The sequence below is a fragment of the Tursiops truncatus genome, chromosome 5 (genome assembly GCF_011762595.2).
Source record: "Tursiops truncatus isolate mTurTru1 chromosome 5, mTurTru1.mat.Y, whole genome shotgun sequence".
In the NCBI taxonomy this organism is placed as follows: domain Eukaryota; kingdom Metazoa; phylum Chordata; class Mammalia; order Artiodactyla; family Delphinidae; genus Tursiops; species Tursiops truncatus.
This window is the reverse complement of record NC_047038.1, coordinates 112480932-112506681: the sequence shown is the minus strand read 5'-3', so window position 1 is coordinate 112506681 and position 25750 is coordinate 112480932. Positions and strand designations below refer to the sequence as shown.

Here is a 25750-nt window from a genome sequence, read left to right as displayed (position 1 = left end):
AGGAAATTTGTGCCCAGCACATCTGTGTAACAGGAAACACATTTTGGTCTCCATTGTGGAATGTGAAATAATCCATCATTAATTGTTGCTGCTCTCGAACTAATTGTAACGTTTTTGGGTCTCACATTTGGTTGTTATGAGTTTGCAAGTGTGCTGGAAAACAGGTAAGAAAGAAATAATGGAAGAAAAACGAAAAACATTTGAAATATAATTTTAAGAATCCTGAAACCCAAATCCTGCAGTTTATCTGAAAACTGCATGTACTTTGACTCATAACTCAAACATCAGGCCCTTTCTTTGAAGCAGCTTATAATAAATTTAAGACATAGAACACCACAATCTCTTGTAATGGAACTGAGGAATTTCTGAGTGGAAACTATTTGAAGGAATGTCTTAAAAACTGATGTCAAGAAATGCAGATGACTTATGCTTTTCAGCATCTATTCAATCTATGACCCCTGCTGAGTTGATAAGGAAGAGGCATGTCACAGTTGCAGAAAAAAAGAATCACAAGGGAAATCAAAGTATCCGTGAATAAGACTTTGGAAATTTTCACTGTCATGAGAAGAGCATTTTCCTGATGGTGTGACCTCATTCCAAATAGTACAGTAGCTAGTAGAGAGCGGTATTGCACAGAAGGTGGTACGATGAAAACGTGTTTGCTTTTTGTCACTTATGATGACTGTTTCCTGTGTTAGGAAAAAAAAAAAACAAAGAACAACTCCAAAATACTGAACCACCCCTGGCAGTAACCAACAAAGTAGGTTTTGGAAATAACGCTCTCGTCAAATCCATTTTAAGGCACTTAAACAGTTATATTTTTTTGTGTAAAAAAATAAAATATGCATTGAAGCAACGTTCACAAATACATGTCTTCAGAACTGTTTGTATGTACAACCCTGTACGTATATACATCACTGTGGAAAGACCACCTCCTTCCTTATACCGTTGGCCTTGTCAACTTCACTCCCTACGAGAAAGGAAAACATGACATCAGAGTTGGACGGTATCCACAAGCAACGTGAGAGCATCAATTAACACCAGATAATTTATGCTACGAGAAGGAAAAAGAGGTCCGCCTAGATAGCATTATATAACCCAGGATCCAAACCCCTGGATCCAAATAAATTCACCCGCCCACCTCATTGGCCTGCAGAATCTGGCACCTCCCCCACGCCCGGCATGGCTATTCATCCCGTCTGCTGTGCGTTAGATGGTGCCTGTGGGTCTCAGTCAGTATTGTCTGTAAAGCAGAAGAGACACTCAAGGATACCCTTACGATGGACACTTTGTTTTTGTGGCCAGGTGGGAATGGCTAAATATTCTAAGCCTTCTGGATTATTCTACATTAGCCAGTGGCCCCCTGGTTTGGAGTGGTTTCTGTGTGAAGGGAAAAATGAACAGCGTCCAGTTTAGTCTCCCTTTTGGAAATGCTTCTGTTACTCTGCAGGATAAATCCTAGAGCTTTTAAACATTTAGAAGAAAACTTCATTCTGATTAATTTGCTGTTCACTATGACTGTGTATTATTGATGGAGTATTAGGATTTTCAAATAATTTTCTTCATTCTTTGTCAAAATTTATATGTATAAATTCTGGTCTATCATGCATATACACATTGTTAAACACGAGCATATATACAAATGAAGTTTTCAAAGGGGATAAATAGTAAAAGAAAGAGAATTACTAAACTGCTCCTGTACCAATTCTGAGTGGGAAGACCCCAGACTGGAGTGGTCCCCAGCACAGAATGGTGTTTGCTAACATTTTGTTCAATTACAAGAGGAGGGAAGGTGCTGGAGGGCTACCCAGAATCCTGCTGGAGGGCAGGATTCTGGGGACCTAGGGCTCTCCTTCTAAAAGCAATCTTGGGGGTGGGGGGGGAGAGATAAATTAGGAGAGTCTGGGATTAACATATACACACTCCTATATATAAAATGGATAAACAACAAGGACCTACTGTACAGCACAGGGAACTATACTCAATATCTTGTAATAACCTATAATGGAAAAGAATCTGAAAAAGAATATATATATATTCCTATATATTTTTATTCTTATATATATTCTTACATATATAACAATCACTTTGCTGTACACTTGAAACTAATGCAACATTGTAAATTAACTGTACTTCAGTACCAAAAATTAAACAAAAGCAATCTTGTATTTCTGTTTGGAGCATCGTTGTGGTGTAGGGGAAAGATTTTGGGGGACACATAGACCAGGGTTCAAGTCCTAAGTCTAGCACTGAGTAAACCCACCCCCACAACCCTGGGCAAGTTGCTCAACTCTCTGGGCCTAGTTCCTATGTGTTCAATGGGGATAGCAGAGCCTGCTACAGTGTTGTAGAAAATAAGGAACATCAGTGATGATAACAGAGATTATATCAGATAGCTTTTGTCAAATACCTGCCACGTAATCCTCCACAACTCTAAAGAGTAGATGTTATCATGAGTCTTAGTGTGGCAGAGACTGAGGTGCACAGACGTGAAGTAACATGGCCAGGGTCACACGGGGGTAAGGTGGCAGAGCTGGCAGGATGGCTCAAGGGCCCACACTCCGAACCTGGTAAAGGCTGGCACGTGCTTAGCATAACACAGAGCTTAACAGGCTGTAGTGGGGCGGTCCCATTTTCAGGACACTAAGAACATGACACACAGTGCTCTGTCACTGGCTATCTCCTTGCCACCTTGTGAGCAGGCGAAAGAAGTCTTGCAAAGTCTGAGCCACTAGGAAGAAGGAAGAAGCCAGCTCTACGGGCACTTCCGTGGTATGTGCTGCCTCTGAATTTTGTATGAGTCACTCCGTTTATTTTATTTTGGCTGATAATTTAGAAAATCAAATCCACAAATATCAAATAAGTAACACGACTTCTGAGCCAAGTGTGGTGAAACTGATGTCCTTGTGTGGCCTCCTTTGCTACTGAAATTTTATTTTTTAATTCCCAAACGCATAGTACAAAGAAGTTATTATGTGTCTGGAAAATTAAAACTAAAGTAGACGCTCTGGATAAATCCAGGTGCTATCATATTTAGAAAGGCATGTGAAGTCAGGACACATACAAATGATCAGGTGGGCAAAGATGGTGGGCACCCGAGCAGAGGGGCACATATATTTTGAGTATATTTACTGAAACTTTAATCCACTGCAATATGCCCTTCGATAGGAGCAAATTAAAAAGGGCTTTTAAAAACTACCTTTTAGGTATCATCGTGCTGTTATAACAATATAGAACAATTAGCCCTCAATCCTCTTGTTCAAAATTGAATTGGATTAATGCGTCATTATTACCGTATTTAGTTAAGAGAATGTGTACTTGAGAACAAGGTTATATGTGCAAAAGTTAAGGCATATGAACAGCTAAGATTCAGAAATAGCATTTCAACGTGACTTGGATCCAAATAAGATTCTTCTAGAGTCTCACCTTCTGCCTGGACACCATCCAAGACCTTATTGTTGGCACCAACACACTTCCCAGAAGGATCTGCACCGGGTGGTAGATCAGCAAGGGGACGGATATTAAAGAGAGGTACTCATGGCCTGCAAACACGATCTTCAGCATTGGAATCCCTGATGAACAAAGAAGACAGAAAACCTAGAGGCAAATTCAGTCTGTCATCAAACTAAAGACATACGCCATTAAAACTGGACTTCGGATTGCACCGCCTTTCCCTTGTGTATATTCACAGAACTGAAAAGGGAAGGTCTGGAACGACTCACCAAATCTTTCCATCTTCCTTTCACTGTGTAAACCTCCAAGCTCTATCTAGAACGGATTAAAACTGAAAAGGTGGTCGGTTCAAGGGCACCAGTAACTCTCACTGCAAGTTAGCAGCCTGTCTAACAAGGAGAGGAGAGACGAGAGTGGGGAATAGAGTTTCTTTTTTTTTAATTTTTAAATTTTATTTAATTTATTTTTTTATATAGCAGGTCCTTATTAGTCATCAATTTTATACACATCAGTGTATACATGTCAATCCCAATCGCCCAATTCATCACACCACCACCCACCCACCCCCGCCGCTTTCCCCCCTTGGTGTCCATACGCTTGTTCTCTACATCCGTGTCTCAATTTCTGCCCTGTAAACTGGTTCATCTGTACCATTTTTCTAGGTTCCACAGATATGCATTAATATACGATATTTGTTTTTCTCTTTCTGACTTACTTCACTGTGTATGACAGTCTCTAGATGCATCCACGTCTCTACAAATGACCCAGTTTTGTTGCTTTTTATGGCTGAGTAATATTCCATTGTATATATGTGCCACATCTTCTTTATCCATTCATCTGCTGATGGGCATTTAGGTTGCTTCCATGACCTGGCTATTGTAAATAGTGCTGCAATGAACACTGGGGTGCATGTGTCTTTTTGAATTATGGTTTTCACAGGGTATATGCCCAGTAGTGGGATTGCTGGATCATATGGCAATTCTATTTTTAGTTTTTTAGGGAACCTCCGTACTGCTCTCCATAGTGGCTGTATCAATTTACATTCCCACCAACAGTGCAAGAGGGTTCCCTTTTCTCCACACCCTCTCCAGCATTTGTTGTTTGTAGATTTTCTGATGATGCCCATTCTAACTGGTGTGAGGTGATACCTCATGTAGTTTTGATTTGCATTTCTCTAATAATTAGTGATGTTGAGCAGCTTTTCATGTGCCTCTTGGCCATCTGTATGTCTTCTTTGGAGACATGTCTGTTTAGGTTTTCTGCCCATTTTTGGGTTGGGTTGTTTGTTTTTTGATATTGAGCTGCATGAGTTGTTTATATATTTTGGAGATTAATCCTTTGTCCATTGATTCGTGTGCAAATATTTTCTCCCATTCTGAGGGTTGTCTTTTCATCTTGTTTATGCTTTCCTTCGCTGTGCAAAAGCTTTTAAGTTTCATTAGGTCCCATTTGTTTATTTTTGTTTTTATTTTCATTACTCTAGGAGGTCGATCAAAAAAGATCTGGCTGTGATTTATGTCAAAGAGTGTTCTTCTTATGTTTTCCTCTAAGAGTTTTATAGTGTCTGGTCTTACATTTAGGTCTCAAACCCATTTTGAGTTTATTTTTGTGCATGGTGTTAGGGAGTGCTCTCATTTCATTCTTTTACATGTAGCTGTCCAGTTTTCCCAGCACCACTTATTGAAGAGACTGTCTTTTCTCCATTGTATATCCTTGCCTCCTTTGTCATAGATTAGTTGACCATAGGTGCGTGGGTTTATCTCTGGGTTTTCTATCTTGTTCCATTGATCTATGTTTCTGGTTTTCTGCCAGTACCATATTGTCTTGATTACTGTAGCTTTGTAGTATAGTCTGAAGTCAGGGAGTCTGATTCCTCCAGCTCCGTTTTTTTCCCTCAAGGCTTCTTTGGCTATTTGGGGTCTTTTGTGTCTCCATACAAATTTCAAGACTTTTTGTTCTCATTCCATATAAAATGCCATTGGTCATTTGATAGGGATTGCATTGAATCTGCAGATTGCTTTGGGTAGTACAGTCATTTTCACAATATTGATTCTTCCAATCCAAGAACATGGTATATCTCTCCATCTGTTGGTATCATCTTTAATTTCTTTCATCAGTGTCTTATAGTTTTCTGCATACAGGTCTTTTGTCTCCCTAGGAAGGTTTATTCCTAGGTATTTTATTCTTTTTATTGCAATGGTAAATTGGATAGTTTCCTTAATTTCTCTTTCGGATTTCGGAATAGAGTTTCTTCGAGAAGGCTGAGGCATACTAGTAAGGTAGAGGTTAAAAATGGATCTTTTCTGCACAACACTGTAAAGCAACTATAACACACACACAAAAAAAGGATCTTTTCTTGCTTAGTAGTGAAACACTCTGTTAGTCTTTAGGGAAGCCTGCCTGGCACCATTTCACAGCCCCCAAGTTCACTTTGGGGCTGAAAGTATATGGTAAGATAAAGTATGGTATATATGGCTATAAGTCGGAGGGTACTTTAGCCAGATAGACATTAATAAAGGCTTTTGCACATTCTCTTTTGGCCAAGAATCTCGAAGCGCTTTAAGCAGTACTGTATACGGCAGATGAATTCTAAAATCTGTGCTGAATGATTAAACCCCACAGTGAAGGCTGTAACGGAACTCAGGTAAATGAATACTACTTCTGAGTCTACCGCTCTGTTATATCCAGGGCAAGGTGTGCATATTTTGTAAGCAGCTGCCTAACATATGTAACTATTAAGCTTCTGTAACAGAATTCAGACACTGGTGATTTGACTATTATCACCAATTGCTTTAATGTGGTCCAGTTGTCAGTACGGCTGTGTATGTACATCAGTTTTTCAACTGAATAGCTTTAACAGCTTAGCTTTCTTTTTGTTTCTTTGAGAACAACCACTGAAAAGGACCCAGGCTCCTAAATACACACAATGATGGTACATAAATAATGTTTTATGATAGCCTGGTGAGGAAAGCTCTGCTTTTTCAATTATTTTTACCTTCTAATAAACTTCAAACCTTTATGCAAAAATGTATTTCATGGCTGCTTTCTTTTTCATAGCCTCACATATCATTGCCATAAACTGCAAACACTTAACTCTTCCCAAACAAAGTCTCTCTCAAAGCTTCAAGCGTATGCATTTAGATTTTTGCACAGCTTCTGTCTTCTCACTAATATAAAGAACAAAGGAGTTTTCTTTTTAAAAGTAATATGCTTAATCCACTTATTGGATTTGAATTAGATCAGTGTTAGATATTGAAAAGCAGCATTTAATATTGTAATCCCAGAGGGCTTCCCTGGTGGCGCAGTGGTTAAGAACCCACCTGCCAATGCAGGGGACACGGGTTCAAGCCCTGGTCCGGGAAGATCCCACGTGCTGCAGAACAACTAAGCCCGTGTGCCACAACTACTGAGCCTGCGCTCTAGAGCCTGTGTGCCACAACTACTGAGCCTGCGTGTCACAACTACTGAAACCCACGCGCCTTGAGCCTGTGCTCTGAAACAAGAGAAGCTACCACAATAAGAAGCCTGCACACCGCAACAAAGAGTAGCCCCCATTCGCCACAACTAAAGCCCACACGCAACAACAAAGACCCAACGCAGCCAAAAAAATAAATAAATAAAAAAATAAAATAAAATGAATAAAATCTAAAAAAAAAAAAAAAAAATTATAGTCCCAGAAAGTTACAATGAGAAATGAAGAAGACCTGAACATACACTACTCCTGTTTTCAGGAAAGGTTATTTGGCCCAAAAGGATGATGTGAAGGAGTTGGGGGGTGGCGTGGAGTAATAGTGGGGCTAAAGGGAGCAAATGATAGAAATATGGAGGTATGTGTCTCTAAAAAATGGTCAGAGCAGGAGTTTCTGACCCCAAATTCAAGGACGATGGCCGCTGGGCTAAATCACCTGAGTTACACTTTCTTGGCTAAGTTCAGGCAGGCTCTGGGTCACTCTTCAGCCAGCTCAAGCAAGCCCACAGATATGGTCACAGGGCTGCTGCTCCAATACGCAAGTTCACAAGGTATCTTAATGGAAGCGACATCAATTCACTGTAGTGTGATGAAAAGATAGTAGTAATAATGATAATAACGGTTTGTATGCAGTGAGTACTTACTTGAGGCCAGGTGCTGTCAAGGGCTCTCCCATATGAACAGACAACAACTCTCGGTGGTTGATGAAACCTATTGTTTGCACCATTTTACTAATGAGGAGACTGAAACGCCTCATTAGTGGTTAGAAAACTTTCCCAAGTGGTGGAGTCTTTACTGCAATCCAGGCCACCTGGGTTTCCAGTTCTCTGTGTCAGGTAAGGGTCAAGGCCTCCGAGGTCTTCAGTTCAAGATGCCACAGGCATGGCAGCTCCATGAAGCAGAAGAGGGCCTGGGATGCAAAGAGCTTTCTAGTCCAGAAGTCCTTTCAGAACTCGCTCCCCTTGGGCCCCTAACCCTCCCAGCAGCACTTCCGGGGGAAGCAGACCTCACACTCCCCTGCTACCCACGCTGGGGTATTCCTGTGATTTCACAGCAGCCAGGAGCTCAGTAACCGCCAGGCCTACCCCAATAGTGGCAAGGGAACCCCAGACTGACACTGCCTTCAAGAAACTTCCAGTGTACAGGTGAACTTCTACCTTCTGTGGACCCTGCTATCACTTTGTATGAAGTTCTCTTCTGGTCCTGGGCTGGTTCTTCAGCTCTTCCGTCTCATCTTTGAACACACTCTTCTGTACAGACCAGGCTGGGACTCTGCAAACATCACTCCTCCTTGTCAGCAGGTGGCCCCCTGGACACTAGAGGAAGGCTGGAGAAGGCGCAGAGGCCTGGGGTTCGGCCCCAGCGGCTAGCCCACTGTGCCCCTCCTTGAAGGTCTGACCCCTGTTTCCTCTCCAGACTTCTAGGTTCTGAGAACCCAACTTCTTCCTTTGTTCCCCCAGCTCCGGCTACTTCCTGCACTTATTACTCCTTCATTTCCTCACTGTCCCCTCCCCGCTTTCCCACACTGTTTTAGTGCCCTATGTTGATGGCGTGGCGTGTTTGCCTGCCTCACCCTGGACACACGGGCCCTCTCTCACTTGGCTTCGCAGCCCAGTCATCCACTTCGCCTGGAAAAGAGAGGGCTCCCGCATGACTGGCCGCTGCTGTAGACATCTGTCGAATGAAGTAGGGATTTCTCTTCATCACTTTGTATGCCTGCAATACCTTCTTGTTAATTGTTAATCAGATTTCCTATCACCACCACTCTCAGTGACTAATGTTAAAAATATGATTGAAAATCACATCAGAGAGAAAAACTTAGCTTCCGGAGATTAGGGCCAGGTCCCTTTGCTGCGTCTTTGCTTGTCATTCTCTCAGGGTGGATTCACCACCGGCTAATCCCCGGATGAGGGGAGGGGGACTCCAGCGATTCAAGTCAAGCTATTTGTTTTGGGAACCTTTCTGTTCCCTCTGTCTGAAACTCTACCTTACTTCTCGATCATTCAATTATCCACTTTCCTTTTCAATTATTAGTTCCTTCGCAGTCTCTTCTTTATATCTCAGTCTTTCCCCTGCTTTTCTTCAGTTTCTCCCCATCCGCCCTCCTGGCAGCTTCCACCCTGTGCATTTTCATTTTCTCGAGGGTCAGAGTAGGAAGAGAAGTTGGGAGAAGTGGGGGGGTGGAGGGGGAGGTAACTATTCTACGATTCCACCTCCGAGTGGTCCAGTCCACCCTGGCGATGTTTGGAAGCGGCGAGTTTACGATCTCTGTTCTAGGGCATCTTTGCCACGTTTCCAGCTCTATCAGGACGAACACTGGAAATGAAATAGAGAGAGTCCTGGAACTGTGAGGGCCACTGCGCTCACCACACTGCGATTTCTGTCACCTGGCCACGAATTTGGCAAAACTTGACCTTCAAGTCAAATCAGAGAGCATCGGTATGTCTTTTTCCAGAAGCCCATGTGATGCACCACCCTTTCATCCTCTTCACCCACCCTTTCAACAATTCACTCAATCGTTCATTCAATTAGCACTCACTTCACAGATTAACTAAAGGGCGAGGCATGTGACACGACCCTCACTCAGGTAACTCACCGGCCCCTCTGTGACCACTCCCACTGCCTCCCCGTGACCTTCCTTCAGGGCTTGGGCAGCCCTCACCCGCCCTCCAACCCTCGCCCCAAACCCATCTCTCTGCCTTCAGGCTTGTCCTCTGCAGGGTATTTTCCAGTCTGCAACCAGGCTGAGTATAAAATCTCTCTCCGTCTCACCATGCTCCCCTGGGCTCTCTCTGTGCTCCAGCCATGAAGAGTGTGGTGCCCCTTCCTCCCCTCCTCTCCTCAACCCGTGCCCATGCCCACGCTCTAGGCTCTAGAAGTCTCACCTCTCGGTCTTTGCATGTGAGTTCCTTTTGCCCAGGATGCCCGCCACCCACTTCTTGACCTGCCCGATTCCTTAGTCCGCAGTTCCTAACTCACCTCCTTTGGGAAGCCATCCTTGATGTCCCAAGGCTCCTTTCTGCTCTAGCCTTACCCAACTGGGGCATGTTCCAGCCTAGCGTTTGCTGCATTTATTATCGCTGCTTGCTTCGTGTGTGTGTGTGTGTGTGTGTGTGTGTGTGTGTGTGTGTGTGTGTGTTTCCCTCACTAAGCTGTTAGCTTCTTAGGGTCAGTGACTGTTTTGTCTTCATCTCTGAGTATCTTAGTGCTCAGAGGAAGAGCACTGAAGGATCGGACTTGTGCTTTTCCAGACCCCATCATAAAGTTACTGTGCAGACTATCACTCCATTTTCACTCCATTCATTAACTAGGGAGGAAAAAAGGGCAATAATTTCAAAAAACCAAACAAACTTACTCAAAAGAGTTTTCTTTTTCAAGTAAAATTTAAATATAGGACTCTTTTCATCTTGCGATCACTGCGGTAACATAAATGAAGCAAATTAATTTTAATGCTCCCAGGTACTGATTCTGTGTCACCGTGGTTGACAGGATCCGACTAGACTTTATGAGACGGCGTTTGACTTTATGGAAGTGAACACCATGCGCACATTTACAATTTTACGGGGACTTTAAGCTGTCATGCTGAAAAATGTTTATAAAACATTAATCAAAAAATGCCTCTTTAATACAATGCATTGTCTGAAAGATGTTAGAAGGCGCATATTGTAAATGGATTCCTTTTCTGACTAAAGTAATTTCCACCAGAAGCATTTCCCCACTGCTCTACAAGTACACTGTGTGGAGAGATAAAGAGCACTTCCCCAGCACATTACTACCTGCTCCAAACACTTGGGAAATCACTAATGTATGGCATGCCATATTTCCATGTCACACATGACACATTCGTCTAAAATTATCCAACAGACTTTGACACTGCGGCATATTCCATAAGCAGAGCTTTCAACTGACATCTGCCAACTAAGAACTTCAAGTGAGAGCTTTCTTCTTCTAACAAGCAAATAAGGGGTTTCTTTTATCCTGCACCCAGGATGGAAAGGATAAAATAATACGTACCAGAACAAGTGGGGGTTTCCCCCCCTATTTTAAATGTTTATTTTATGTTCTCTGAATTAGAAAATTCCCTTTGTATCAAGTTTCAACAGTTACTAGTTTCTACTGGATGGACGGTTTTTAAATTTTTCCTTGAGAAACAGACATTTTTCTTCCTCGATTAAATATGGACCTTCACATACCTCTCACGGAAGGCCGCTCTATTGCTCACAATAGGAACACCATCTACTTTATATCGTTGTTCAGAGTTTACTTGTAGGAGCACGATGCTCTCACCATCTACTCATTCATTCAAAAAATACTTTCTGGGCCTCTGCTGTATGTGATTCACTGTTCCCGGTGCTGAGGATATAAGGAAAATAACACAGACAAGGCCCCTGCCTTCCTGGGGCCCACTTTCTGTAGCAGTTGCCCCAGTCACCTCGGCTTTCCTTCGTCCAGAGTGAGTGCCGGCCTGGTGCATGCTTACCAAGTTGCTACAACTCAGAGTTTGGGGATCACCATTTGTCTTTCTATTTGTAGATCAAGTCAGCAAGTTCTGGAGGTTCTTTCCTCTATCGAGCACTGTCCTTCCCCCTCAGTTTTCACTGCCACCTTCCTAATTTGGTTCCTCATAAAATAAAGCCAAATGACTCTTTCAGCCTCCTGACATAACCCCCTGTCTTCAGACTCTTCCCTTCATCAATCCTACAAACCACAGCCAGATTAATCTTCCTAAAACCCACATTAATTAAAGGCAATACGCTGCTCAAGAATTACAATGACTTTCCAGTGCCCATTCATCAAATCCTCTACCCCTTCGACGTCAGTAAAGAACGATGGCAACTACCGCCATTTTGTAAGTGCTTCCTGCCTGCCAAGTGCTTTTCCTGCATTATCTCACTTAATCCTTAAAACAGCCCTAAGAAGTAGGTGGCAATTTCCCCACTGAAACATGAGGCAACTGAGGGGTAGAGCAGTTATGTGACTTGCCTAACATCACACATCTGGTAGGTGGTAGAGGCAGAATTAGACCACAGTCTATTTACTTTTAATCACTAACCTATGTTAACTCCATTAAACCAAACTCTCAGTTGCCAATTGCTGTCACTGGCTCAGGCCTAGAACTTTCTTGTCTTTGTAAGAGCTGAGCCCCTGCCTCAATCTTGTCCTTTCCCTCTGGGTGACTAAATCCTAGGGATTGTTTTGGGCTCAGCTTTACATTTTTTCTCCATGGTGAAGGTGGCCTCCCTACCGATTTCTTCCTCTTTTGAAGAATGAAGCCTCTCTTCCTAGCTGCACTCCATAATTTAGCATTTGCTTATGTTGCCATTATTTTCTTTTGTGTAGGATTTGTTTGCCCCTGAAAATAGGCAAAGCCTTATATTTTTCTTTTAATCTCCTGCAGTGTTTAAGCACAGGACTGGTACTCAATACATGAATGATTAATTATTGAAGAATAGGTGCTAAAGCAATGTTTCCCATCAAAAAAGACAGGACAAGAACAAATACTAGTTGCTTTACTGGACTAAAAAGAGAATAAGGGCTTCCCTGGTGGCGCGGTGGTTGAGAGTCCGCCTGCTGATGCAGGGGACATGGGTTCGTGCCCCAGTCTGGGAAGATCCCACATGCCGCGGAGCGGCTGGGCCCGTGAGCCATGGCCGCTGAGCCTGCCCGTCTGGAGCCTGTGCTCCGCAACGGGAGAGGCCACAACAGTGAGAGGCCCGCATACCGCCAAAAAAAAAAAAAAAAAATCCTTCGCACACCCCTCTGGGAGAGGGTTGTATTTCATAGAAAAAATACATTCATTATGGCAGGAAGGAAAGAAACTGGTCTGACCGTGGAAACCAAACTTTGAAATGAGTATTGAATAGTGGAGTAGGAAAGGAAATATATTGAAAAACACCCTTTGTGTTTTTGAACTTGAATATGTCACTTACTTTCCCACTTCGCTAAGAGACAGTATACGCCAGTCACCTGGATCCTTTCCTGTCTTTCAAAGGTTCATTCGCCTGAATTCACATGACTTGTTTTCCATTTAAATTCTTTCTCGGATGTTCCAGTGAGTTCTGGAGAGAGCTGCTGGCAAATCTGGCATCGAGCTGCTTAGCTCTTCAGTCGTCATGGAGATTCCCCACTTTTGTTTAGTTTGTTCTTAGTTAGAAACATCCATAATTTTACTCTCCAAACATCTTACACATGGTTATTTGAATTCTATCTCTTCCTTCTTAGTGCATCTCTCAGTTCAAAAGCCCACATTTGCCTTTAAGAGTCACTGGGATAGATGGTCTCCCCAATCATAATGTAATTGCAGAGGCAGCCGCTAGTAGAGGAACACAGCCACTCTTTTCAGGCATCACTAAATGCCAGTCTGGGTCCCCTTCTGACCCCACGTGCGCACGCGCGTGTGCACACACACACGCACACACACACTTTCTCTTCAGAGACAAATAGTCACAGAAAGTCAAACTCACTGGCGCTGGTTTATCTCAGTTACCACACAAAGGGGTACTTATATGCCTTTTCTAGGACACAAAATGGTGCCATGATAAGGTACACCAACAGTTTTGGAATTTGTTTAGAAAAGGCTTTCAGTTAGGATTTTCCTAAAGCAAGCTAATTTTCAGTAATATAGCTGTCGCTTCATGCAGCAATTTATAATTTATTATGTCCAGTAGCCTACACAAGGCAGTACAGGTAGCTGTTACGAAGCCTGATACAAGACGCAGAGAGCCCCGGGTTGGAATCCCATGCTTACCACTTACCAGCTGTGTTACTTTGGTTAGGCAAGTGATTGAACCTCTGTTTTCACATCTGTAAAATGTACCTACTCTGTAGGGTTTTTTTTTCCTTAATAAACCGTAAATGAAACAATACACAATGTCTGGTAAGTAGTAAGTCTTCAGATACCATTCTAGGTGCAGTGAATAAGTGGGTAAACCGATACCCCTCCCCCAACCCCGCCTTCATGGAACTTATGCTCTTATTGACTAGGGAGAGAAGATGGAGAGTACCATGCCAAAGCTAGGTGAAGAGCAAATTCCACCCAACCACAGAATCATGGCACAGGGAGGTGAGGAAATGCAGCACTGCAAAGCTGTTAGGCAAAATGGATGCAGTGAACATTTGGGTTATTCTAATTTTTGTCTCTCTTTTAGAGTGGGTACAAAGAAAGGCCACCTACTTCCAGGTTGATGGGTATGGCTTGGCATGCTGTCCTTCAGAGAGAGGGCCACTAACGTGTGGCCTGTTGGAGCAGGTGGTACGTCTGCACAGCCCCCAGAATTACTGCTCGTAATGCTGGCTATTCTAGGACTTCCCCTGAAACCCATTCTGCAATGTTCCAAAGGCTGGCGAGTCTACTTCCTGCAGATTCCCTTAGGAAGGTGGACAGGATGTCACGGATCATGTGACCTGCTCTCATTCACTCCCATCTAAATGACTGGTCTTTTGCTCAAATTCTCCAAGGTATTTTAATACACAGATTGGGCTGCCTTACCCTTGCCAGTGATTTACATTTTATTTGCTTCCCTGTTCTTTTCGCGTCATTCCATCTGTAATGGAAAACTGCTATATTATCTTTTTTTTAAAATTTATTTATTTTATTTTTGGCTGCGTTGGATCTTTGTTGCTGTGTGCGGGCTTTCTCTAGTTGCGGCGAGCAGGGGCTACTCTTCGTTGTGGTGCGCAGGCTTCTCATTTCAGTGGCTTCTCTTGTTGCGGAGCACGGGCTCTAGGTGCACGGGCTTCAGTAGTTGTGGCTCGTGGGCTCTAGAGCTCAGGCTCAGTAGTTGTGGCACGCGGGCTTAGTTGCTCCGCAGCATGTGGGATCTTCCCAGACCAGGGCTCGAACCCGTGTCCCCTGCATTGGCAGGCGGATTCTTAACCACTGCGCCACCAGGGAAGCCCTCTGTATTATCTTTGATGTGACTCCACCATGAGAACCTCTATTGTTGCTTTATGAGACACAGAAGGAAAGATTCTTGTCCTTTTTGTAGAAGGAGTCATCCAAAATGATGCACAACTAAATAATATATGCAAATAAGAACTCTTTAGTTTTCTCAGTGTCCCAGTGATGGGTTCAGGGAACCCACATAGACTAGGGCATTTCTAAATCGCTGAACACAAAGGCAATAGCAGCAGCTCAGGGATGGCTAACAACCAACCCCCTTGGCTAGACCTCCGGCAGAAAAACAAGACAATCTTATACCAGTTTCACAGGTAAGTATAAATGGAATTTTAATTTCCAACCTCTGAGGCCTGAAAAATGTCCCATGGTTATCTCTGTAGATGGCCTATGAGAGGGAAAGGGACACGTGGAAGTCCACACAGGAGGTGTCAGAAATGCACTTCACATGTTGGACTCAGACATCCCCTCTGAGGTCCAATGGGGCTCTCCTGCCACCCTCCCCTCCACGGTTAGGAAGACTCACAGCTCCATTTCTTCTCGGTGTAGTCAGGAGCTATTTAGCTATGCTAAATCGATGTTTATGTAAAACTTTCCTAAGAGATTTATCCTTCCTTCATATTTCAAAACCAGAATTCAAAAACATAACATTTTTATATATTATAAAATACAGACTATAATAATATATAAAAATACATCTCCCTTTATCTAAAAGGCAGAGTTAGGCCTGGAAGAGCAGGAAAATGAACAAATATAAGGGTATAAACTAGAAGTCCGAGGCCATTACTAACAGAAGGAACAATCTTTCCAGTAATTGAGAGTTTTAGGAAAAAAAGAGCAGTGTTCATGTTGTAGTCTTTCGGTCATCCCACCTCAGGCAGGACTTCAGAAGCCATATCTGGAGTTCATGGACCTTTCTGGCTCTCATCGGTATGTTGGTAGGTGGAATACAGATTGTGGAAAATCATTACACAGGGCTTACTATGGGTCAGGCACTATTCTGAGAGTGAGCCAACATTAGCTCATTCACTCTTTATGTCTACAATGTGAGTAAAGGCTACCGTTATTCTCCCCATTTTTCAGATGAGAAAACTGAGGCAGCAGAAGAATAAAAATCTCCCCAAGGCCACGCACAGTGAGCAACAGCATGTAGATGTGAACACAGACAGACTGGCTCTGGTTCTGGGCCCTCTACCACATTACTGCCTCCAATGGCGATTTGTCAGAGTGCCTGGAACCCGAGAGAAAAAGAGATGCTTGATGATATTAACACAGAATAATGGAGGGTGAAAAGGAATAGAATATAGAACGTAAGAAATAAAATATTTACACAGGAAAGGTCTGCAAAGAAGAGAGGTATTCCTTTCGACAGAGGAGCTCATATGACCAGCTTTTACTCACTTTGAATAAAAGTTGGTCGATGACCATTTTCTGACCATTGTCAGCCCATTCAGAAAATGAAAGATGGTGGTTTAGCCTTCAGTCACCTGGGCTGTAACCCTACCCCTTTGCTGAAAGTTTTATGTAATAAAACTTGCATAAAGATGCAAGAAAAGACCCAAGTGAGCAGCTGGTGTTACTTCTGTTTTGAAACAGGTACGTTCTGATTGGAAAAGATGTTTAATGAATGTCCTGAACTGGCTCACCACATGCTGACAATGAAACATTTAACTCTACCAATCGAAGTTCTCAGCCTCGGAAGATTAGGTACATCCTCACCTATCTGACAGCACTGTAGGAGTAATTAACAGATGGGGAATTCAAGAATGCATTGAAGAGCTGAGCCATGGAGGCTTCATTCAGATGCCCATGGTGGCTTCCGGGAGGGGTCACCATATTACAGAGACAGGTGGGAAGGAAGTAGAGTGAGCTTAGCATTTTCCTTCTCTGGGCTGCGAAGGAAGAGTCATTTGTCTTCTAAAGAGAATAATCTGCCTAATGTTCACAATCACAGGATGTGAAACCTCAAAAATAGAGAGTTTCATATGACAAAAATAACACAAAGGCATCAGAATAGATTAAACATCGTCACCAACACAGGGCTGGCCCCATCTGACTGGCTCTGGAAAGCCTTGTCTAGTTTCACAGATTTTTTAAAAGATGTGTTTTTATATAAACGAAGAAAAACACTTGGAACTTTTTAAGTGTGAGCCAATGAGAGGCTGATGAGTATGACATGCACTTTCACTGATTCTGCCACAGCTTCCAACACCCTAAACTTAGTTTTCCCTAAGATTTTGCATTGATAATGTTCTTAACAATGGACAGAGGAACTTCTGGAAGGTGTCCAAATTGTAGTTAAGTTGTAAATGGGAGTAAACTGTGACCCAAATGCACATACACTTTCTGTTTTGTCAACATGGCCACTAATCACCCTCTGGTGCTAATTTTCTTCTTGATGGTACCATGTTTATGATAAACTTAAACCTCAGAAGAGATATCTTCTGACACAGAAGAACAAGGATGTTTTGATTTGGGGATTAGAAACTAGAGTTATTTACCCATAAATCCATCTCTCTTTTAAAAGGCTGACTCGGAGACCTTCAAGATGGCGGAGGAGTAAGATGTGGAGATCACCTTCCTCCCCACAAATACATCAGAAATACATCTACACGTGGAACAACTCCTACAGAACACCTACTGAACGCTGGCAGAAGACCTCAGACCTCCCAAAAGGCAAGAAACTCCCCACGTACCTGGGTAGGGCAAAAGAAAAAATAAAAAACAGAGACAAAAGGATAGGGACGGGACCCGCACCAGTGGGAGGGAGCTGTGAAGGAGGAAAGGTTTTCCACACACTAGGAAGCCCCTTCGCGGGCGGAGACTTATGGTGGCGGAGGGGGAAGCTTCGGCGCCGCGGAGGAGAGCACAGCCACAGGGGTGCGGAGGGCAAAGCGGAGGAGAGCGCAGCCACAGGGGTGCGGAGGGCAAAGATTCCCGCACCGAAGATCAGGGCCGAACGGCACTCACGAGGCCAAGAGGCTTGTCTGCTCACCCGCTGGGGCGGGCGGGGCTGGGAGCTGAGGCTCGGGCTTAGGTCGGAGCGCAGGGAGAGGACTGGGGTTGGCAGCGTGAACACAGCCTGCAGGGGGTTAGTGTGCCACGGCTAGCCAGGAGGGAGTCCGGGAAAAAGTATGGATCTGCCGAAGAGGCAAGAGACTTTTTCTTCCCTCTTTGTTGCCTGGTGCGCGAGGGATTAAGAGCGCTGCTTAAAGGAGCTCCAGAGACGGGCGCGAGCCGCGGCTAACAGCGCAGACACCAGAGACGGGCCTGAGGCGCTAAGGCTGCTGCTGCCGCCACCAAGAAGCCTGTGTGCGAGCACAGGTCACTATCCACACCTCCTCTCCCGGAGCCTGTGCAGTCCGCCACTGCCAGGGTCCCGGGATTCAGGGACAACTTCCCCGGGAGAACGCACGGCGCGCCTTAGGCCGGTGCAACGTCACACCGGCCTCTGCCACCGCAGGCTCGCCCTGCATCCGTACCCCTCCCTCCCCACGGCCTGAGTGAGCCAGAGCCCCCGAATCAGCGGCTCCTTTAACCCCGTCCTGTCTGAGCGAAGAACAGACAACCTCAGGCTACCTACACGGAGAGGAGGGTCCAAATCCAAAGATGAACCCCGGGAGCTGTGCGAACAAAGAAGAGAAAGGGAAATCTCTCCCAGCAGCCTCAGGAGCAGTGGATTAAATCTCCACAATCAACTTGATGTACCTGCATCTGTGGAATACCTGAATAGACAACGAATCATCCCAAAACTGAGGCGGTGGACTTTGTGTGATTTTGTCTGTATAGCTTTGCTTCTACCATTCGTCCTAGGGTTCTGCCTGTCCGTTTTTTAGTATAGTTTTTAGCACTTGTTATCATCGGTGGATTTGTTTTTTGGTTTGGTTGCTCTCTTCTTTCCTTCTTTTTTTAAAATTAGTTTAAATTTTTGTTATATTTAATAATTTTTTTATTTTTTAATGACTTTATTTTATTTTACTTTTTCTTTCTTTCTTTTTTTCTCCCTTATCTTCTGAGCCGTGTGGCTGACAGGGTCTTGGTGCTCTGGCTGGGTGTCAGGCCTGTGCCTCTGAGGTGGGAAAGGCAAGTTCAGGACATTGGTCCACCAGAGACCTCCTAGCCCCACATAATATCAAATGGCAAAAGCTCTGCCAAGATCTCCATCTCAATGCTAAGACGCAGCTCCACTCAACGACCAGCAAGCTACAGTGCTGGACACCCTATGCCAAACAAATAGCAAGACAGGAACACAACCTCACCCATTAGCAGAGAGGCTGCCTAAAATCATAATAAGGTCACAGACACCCCAAAACACACCACTGGATGCAGTCCTGCCCACCAGAAAGATAAGATCCAGCCTCATTCTCCACAACACAGGCACTAGTCTCCTCCACCAGGAAGCCTACACAACCCACTGAACCAACCTTAGCCACTGGGGGCAGCCACCAAAAACAACAGGAATTATGAACCTGCAGCCTGCGAAAAAGAGACCCCAAACACAGTAAGTTAAGCAAACTGAGAAGACAGAGAAACCCACAGCAGATGAAGGAGCAAGATAAAAACCCACCAGACCTAACAAAAGAAGAGAAATAGACAGTCTACCTGAAAAAGAATTCAGAGTAATGATAGTAAACATGATCCAAAATCTTGGAAATAGAATGGAGAAAATACAAGAAACATTTAACAAGGAACAAGAAGAACTAAAGAGGAAACAAACAATGATGAAAAACACAATAAATGAAATTAAAAATTCTCTAGAAGGAATCAATATTAGAATAACTGAGGCAGAAGAATGGATAAGTGACCTAGAAGATAAAATAGTAGAAATAACTAGCACAGAGCAGAATAAAGAAAAAAGTATGAAAAGAATTTAGGATAGTCTCAGAGACCTCTGGGACAACATTAAACACACCAACATGTGAATTATAGGGGTCCCAGAAGAAGAAGAGTAAAAGAAAGGAACTGAGAAAACATTTGAACAGATTATAGTTGAAAACTTCCCTAATATGGGAAAGGAAATAGTCAATCAAGTCCAGGAAGCACAGAGTCCCATACAGGATAAAACCAAGGAGAAACACACCAACACACATATTAATCAAACTATCAAAAATTAAATACAAAGGAAAAATATTAAAAGCAGCAAGGGAAAAACAACAAATAACACACAAGGGAATCCCCATAAGGTTAACAGCTGATCTTTCCATAGAAACTCTGCAAGCCAGAAGGGAGTGGCAGAACATATTTAAAGTGATGAAAGGGAAAAACCTACAACCAAGAGTACTCTACCCAGCAAGGATCTCATTCAGATTCGATGGAGAAATTAAAACCTTTACAAGCGAGCAAAAGCTAAGAGAATTTAGCACCACCAAACCAGCTTTACGACAAATGCTGAAGGAATTTCTCCAGGCAGGAAACACAAGAGAAGGAAAAGACCTACAATAACAAACCCCAAACAATTAAGAAAATGGTAATAGGAACATACATATCGATAACTACCTTAAATGTAAATGGTTTAAATGCTCCAACCAAAAGACATAGACTGGCTGAATGGATACAGAAACAAGACCCGTATATATGTTGTCTACAAGAGACCCACTTCAGACCTAGGGACACATACAGACTGAAAGTGAGGGGATGGAAAAAGATATTCCATGCAAATGAAAATCAAAAGAAAGCTGGAGTAGCAATTCTCATATCAGACAAAATAGACTTTAAAACAAAGCCTATTAAAGAGACAAAGAAGGATACTACATAATGATCAAGGGAATCAATACAAGAAGATGTAACAATTGTAAATCTTTTTGCACCCAACATAGGAGCACCTCAATACATAAGGCAAATGCTAACAGCCATAAAAGGGGAAATCGATAGGAACACAATCATAGTAGGGGACTCTAACACCCCACTTTCACCAATGGACAGATCATCCAAAATGAAAATAAATAAGGAAACACAAGCTTTAAATGATACATTAAAAAAGATGGACTTAATTGATATTTATAGGACATTCCATCCCAAACTAACAGAATACACTTTCTTCTCAAGTGCTCATGGAACATTCTCCAGGATAGATCATACCTTGGGTCACAAATCAAGCCTTGGTAAATTTAAGAAAATTGAAATTGTATCAAGTATCTTTTCTGACCACAATGCTATGAGACTAGATATCAATTACAGGAAAATATCTGTAAAAAAAATACAGACACATGGAGGCTAAACAGTACACTACTAAATAACCAGGAGATCACTGAAGAAATCAAAGAGGAAATCAAACAATACCTAGAAACAAATGACAATGAAAACACGATGACTCAAAACCTATGGGATGCAGCAAAACCAGTTCTAAGAGGGAATTTTATAGCAATACACTCCTCCCTCAAGAAACAACAAACATCTCAAATAAACAACCTAACCTTACACCTAAAGCAATTAGAGAAAGAAAAACAAAAAAACGCCAAAGTTAGCAGAAGGAAAGAAATCATAAAGATCAGATCAGAAATAAATGAAAAAGAAAGGAAGGAAACTATAGCAAAGATCAATAAAACTAAAAGCTGGTTCTTTGAGAAGATAAACAAAATTGATAAACCATTAGCCAGACTCTTCAAGAAAAAAAGGGAGAAAACTCAAATCAATGGAATTAGAAATGAAATAGGGAAAGTAACAACAGACACTGCAGAAATATAAAGGATCATGAGAGATTACTACAAGCAACTATATGCCAATAAAATGGACAACCTGGAAGAAATGGACAAATTCTTAGAAAAGCACAACCTTCCAAGACTGAACCAGGAAGAAATAGAAAATATAAACAGCCCAATGACAAGCACTGAAATTGAGACTGTCATTAAAAATCTTCCAACAAACAAAAGCCCAGGACCCGATGGCTTCACAGGTGAATTCTATAAAACATTGAGAGAAGAGTTAACACCTATCCTTCTCAAGCTCTTCCAAAATATAGCACAGGGAGGAACACTCCCAAACTCATTCTATGAGGCCACCATCACCCTGATACCAAAACCAGACAAAGATGTCACAAAGAAAGAAAACTACAGGCCAATATCACTGATGAACATAGAGGCAAAAATCCTCAACAAAATACTAGCAAACAGAATCCAACAGCACATTAAAAGGATCATACACCATGCTCAAGTGGGGTTTATCCCAGCAATGCAAGGAGTCTTCAGTATATGCAAATCAATCAATATGCTAAACGATATTAAGAAACTGAAAGATAAAAACCATATGATCATCTCAATAGATGCAGAAAAAGATCTGACAAAATTCAACACCCATTTATGATAAAAACCCTCCAGAAAGTAGGCATAGAGGGAACTTACCTCAACATAATAAAGGCCATATATGACAAACTCACAGCCAGCATTGTTCTCAATGGTGAAAAACTGAAACCATTTCCTCTAAGATCAGGAAGAAGACAAGGTTGTCCACTCTCACCACTATTATTCAACATAGTTTTGGAAGTTTTAGCCACAGCAATCAGAGAAGAAAAAGAAATGAAAGGAATCCAAATCAGATAAGAAGAAGTAAAGCTGTCACTGTTTGCAGATGACATGATACTATACGTAGAGAATCCTAAAGATGCTATCAGAAAACTCCTAGAGCTAATCAATGAATTTGGTAAAGTAGCAGGATACAAAATTAATGCACAGCAATCTCTTGCATTCCTATACACTAAAGATGAAAAATCTGAAAGAGAAATTAAGGAAATACTCCCATTTACCATTGCAACAAAAAGGAATAAAATACCTAGAAATAAACCTACCTAAGGAGACAAAAGACCTGTATGCAGAAAACTATAAGACACTGATGAAAGAAATTAAAGATGATACACATAGATGGAGAGATATACCATGTTCTTGGATTGGAAGAATCAACATTGTGAATATGACTCTACTACTCAAAGCAATCTACAGATTAAATGCAATCCCTATCAAACTACCAATGGCATTTTTTACAGAACCAGAACAAAAAATTTCACAATTTGTATGGAAACACAAAAGACCCAAATAGCCAAAGCAATCTTGAGAAAGAAAAACAGAGCTAGACGAATCAGACTCCCTGACTTCAGACTATACTACAAAGCTACAGTAATCAAGACAGTATGGTACTGGCTCCAAAACAGAACTATAGATCAATATAACAGGATAAAAAGCCCAGAGATAAACCTATGCCCATATGGTCACCTTATTTTTAATAAAGGAGGCAAGAATATATAATGGAGAAAAGACAGCCTCTTCAATAAGCGGTGCTGGGAAAACTGGATAGCTACATGTAAAAGGATGAAATTAGAACACTCCCTAACATCATGCACAAAAATAAATTCAAAATGGATTAAAGACCTAAATGTAAGGCCAGACACTATAAAACTCTTAGAGGAAAACACAGGCAGAACACTCTATGACAGAAATCACAGCAAGATCCTTTTTTGACCCATGGAAATAAAATAAAAAATAAACAAATGGGACCTAATGAAACTTGAAAGCTTTTGCACAGCAAAGGAAAACATAAGACGAAAAGATAACCCTCAGAATCGGAGAAAACATTTTCAAATGAAGCAACTGACAAAGGATTAATCCCCAAAATTTACATGCAGCTCATGCAGCTCAATATCATAAAAAGAAGCAACCCATCCAAAAATGGGCAGAAGACCTAAACAGACATTTCTCCAAAGAAGATATACAGATTGCCAACAAACACATGAAAGAATGCTCAACATCACTAATCATTAGAGAAATGCAAATCAAAACTACAATGAGGTATCATCTCACACCAGTCAGAATGGCCATCCTCAAAAAATCTACAAAGAACAAATGCTGTAGAGGGTGTGGAGAAAAGGGAACCCTCTTGCACTGTGGGTGGGAATGTAAATTGATAGAGCCACTATGGAGAACAGTATGGAGGTTCCTTTAAAAACTAAAATTAGAACTACCAGATGACCCAGCAATCCCACTACTGGGCATATACCCTGAGAAAACCATAATTGAAAAAGAGTTATGTACCACAATGTTCATTGCAGCACTATTTACAATAGCCAGGACATGGAAGCAACAGATGAATGGATAAAGAAGATGTGGCACATATATACAATGGAATACTACTCAACCATAAAAAGTAACGAAAGTGAGTTATTTGTAGTGAGGTGAATGGACGCAGAGTCTGTCATACAGAGTGAAGTAAGTCAGAAAGAGAAAAACAAATACTGTATGCTAACACATATATATGGAATCTAGAAAAAAAAAAAGGGTTCTGAAGAACCTAAGGGCAGGACAGGAATAAAGATGAAGATGTAGAGAATGAACTTGAGGACACGGGGAGGGGGAAGGGTAAGCTGGGACGAAGTGAGAGAGTAGCATTGACACATATATGTATACTACCAAATGTAAAATAGATAGCTAGTGGGAAGCAGCTGCGTAGCACAGGGAGATCAGCTCGGTGTTTTGTGACCACCTAGAGGGGTGGGATAGCAAGGATAGGAGGGAGATGCAAGAGGGAGGAGATATGGGGATATATGTATATGTATAGCTGATTCACTTTGTTATAAAGCAGAAACTAACATACCATTGTAAAGCAATTATACTCCAATAAAGATGTTAAAAAAGTCAAAAAAATAAAAATAGAACCATAGGGGCTTCCCTGGTGGCGCAGTGGTTGAGAGTCCACCTGCCGATGCAGGGGACACGGGTTCTTGCCCCAGTCCGGGAGGATCCCACATGCCGCGGTGCAGCTAGGCCCGTGAGCCATGGCCGCTGAGCCTGCGGGTCCGGAGCCTGTGGTTCGCAACGGAAGAGGCCACAACAGTGAGAGGCCCACGTACCGCAAAAAAAAAAAAAAAAAAAAAGAAACAACACAACTTAAATAAATAAATAAAAGTCTGACTCACGTTTCCGTGGTTTAACTTGGCTAGATGTTGTCCCGTTAACCTACTTCTGCCCTCATTTGTTTTCAGTGATATAAAAATGGGGAGTGAAGACCTCATTCAGAGGACTTTTAGGCAGAGGAAGAAAATAAGAGAACCCTGGAAGCCATTTCTGGAAATAACAATGTTTTTCTAATGCCCTTGGTTTTCTTTAAACTCTGAACAGTTTAACATATCTAATCACAACACAGAGAACTGTGGTTTTCACAAATGGTCGGTTTTATTAACAAATGAGCAGGTGTAATCCCACCTGGATCCTTCTGGAACACAGTGGACCACGCATGCGTACAAATAAAGGAAGTAGCATGATACCATGGCTCTCAGCGGCAGCTGCTCGTTAGAATCACCTGGGTAGCTTTTAAAAACAGTGATACCTGGTCTATCCTGAGAGATTCTGAGCAAACAGGTATGGGGGGGGTCCCGGCCCAGTTTTGCGTAGCTCTCAGGTGATTCCAGTGTGAGCTGGGCTGAGAAGCTTGATCTGGTAATAAGGGAGAGCAAGAGGATTCTAGAGGTTTCTGGGGGTTTCTGGAGGTAGACACATGGCCACTGTGTGCTGGCTTTGCCGTTCTCCTCACTGTGTAAACTGGGGTGATTTACTTGACCTCTCTGAGGCTCGGTTTTCTTGGACAATGGGATCAATAATAGCTATTGTGCAGGGCTGCTGTGTAGATCCAATGAGATAATAAGGCAACCCATGTGCCTGATGCAGTGCCTGGCACGTAGTAGGTGCCACAGGACTGCCAGACCCTCTTCCTTTTAATGTTTCGAAGTGGTTTCATATCTACTTTCTTATTCAATCATCACCTCAACCTTGTGATATGGGAGAAAAATACAGGCTAGCCATTTTGGACGTCTACATGTCTGGCTGATTTCTAATTTCAATATCATTTTACACTCAAAGTAATTTCGTAGCCTCCCTAACCTCTGGAGGGCCTCAGGGCCCAGTGCTCGGAGCCCTTTTCTCCTCTGTCTACCCATTCTTTAGTGATCCCAT

General features: G+C 42.5%; 1 protein-coding gene across 1 annotated transcript in view; it reads right to left on the bottom strand.

Annotated features, from left to right (window-relative positions):
• Positions 1 to 790: 790 nt before the first annotated feature.
• The window catches only part of SLC10A7 (solute carrier family 10 member 7), a 171411-nt gene continuing 146451 nt past the window's right edge, over positions 791 to 25750 (bottom strand). The window contains exons 8-9 of the mRNA XM_033857320.2: positions 3427 to 3572; positions 791 to 970 (exon numbers count right to left, since the gene is read on the bottom strand). Coding sequence (XP_033713211.1) covers positions 941 to 970; positions 3427 to 3572 — 176 coding nt within the window. The 3' untranslated portion in view covers positions 791 to 940. The remainder of the gene's footprint in view (positions 971 to 3426; positions 3573 to 25750) is intronic.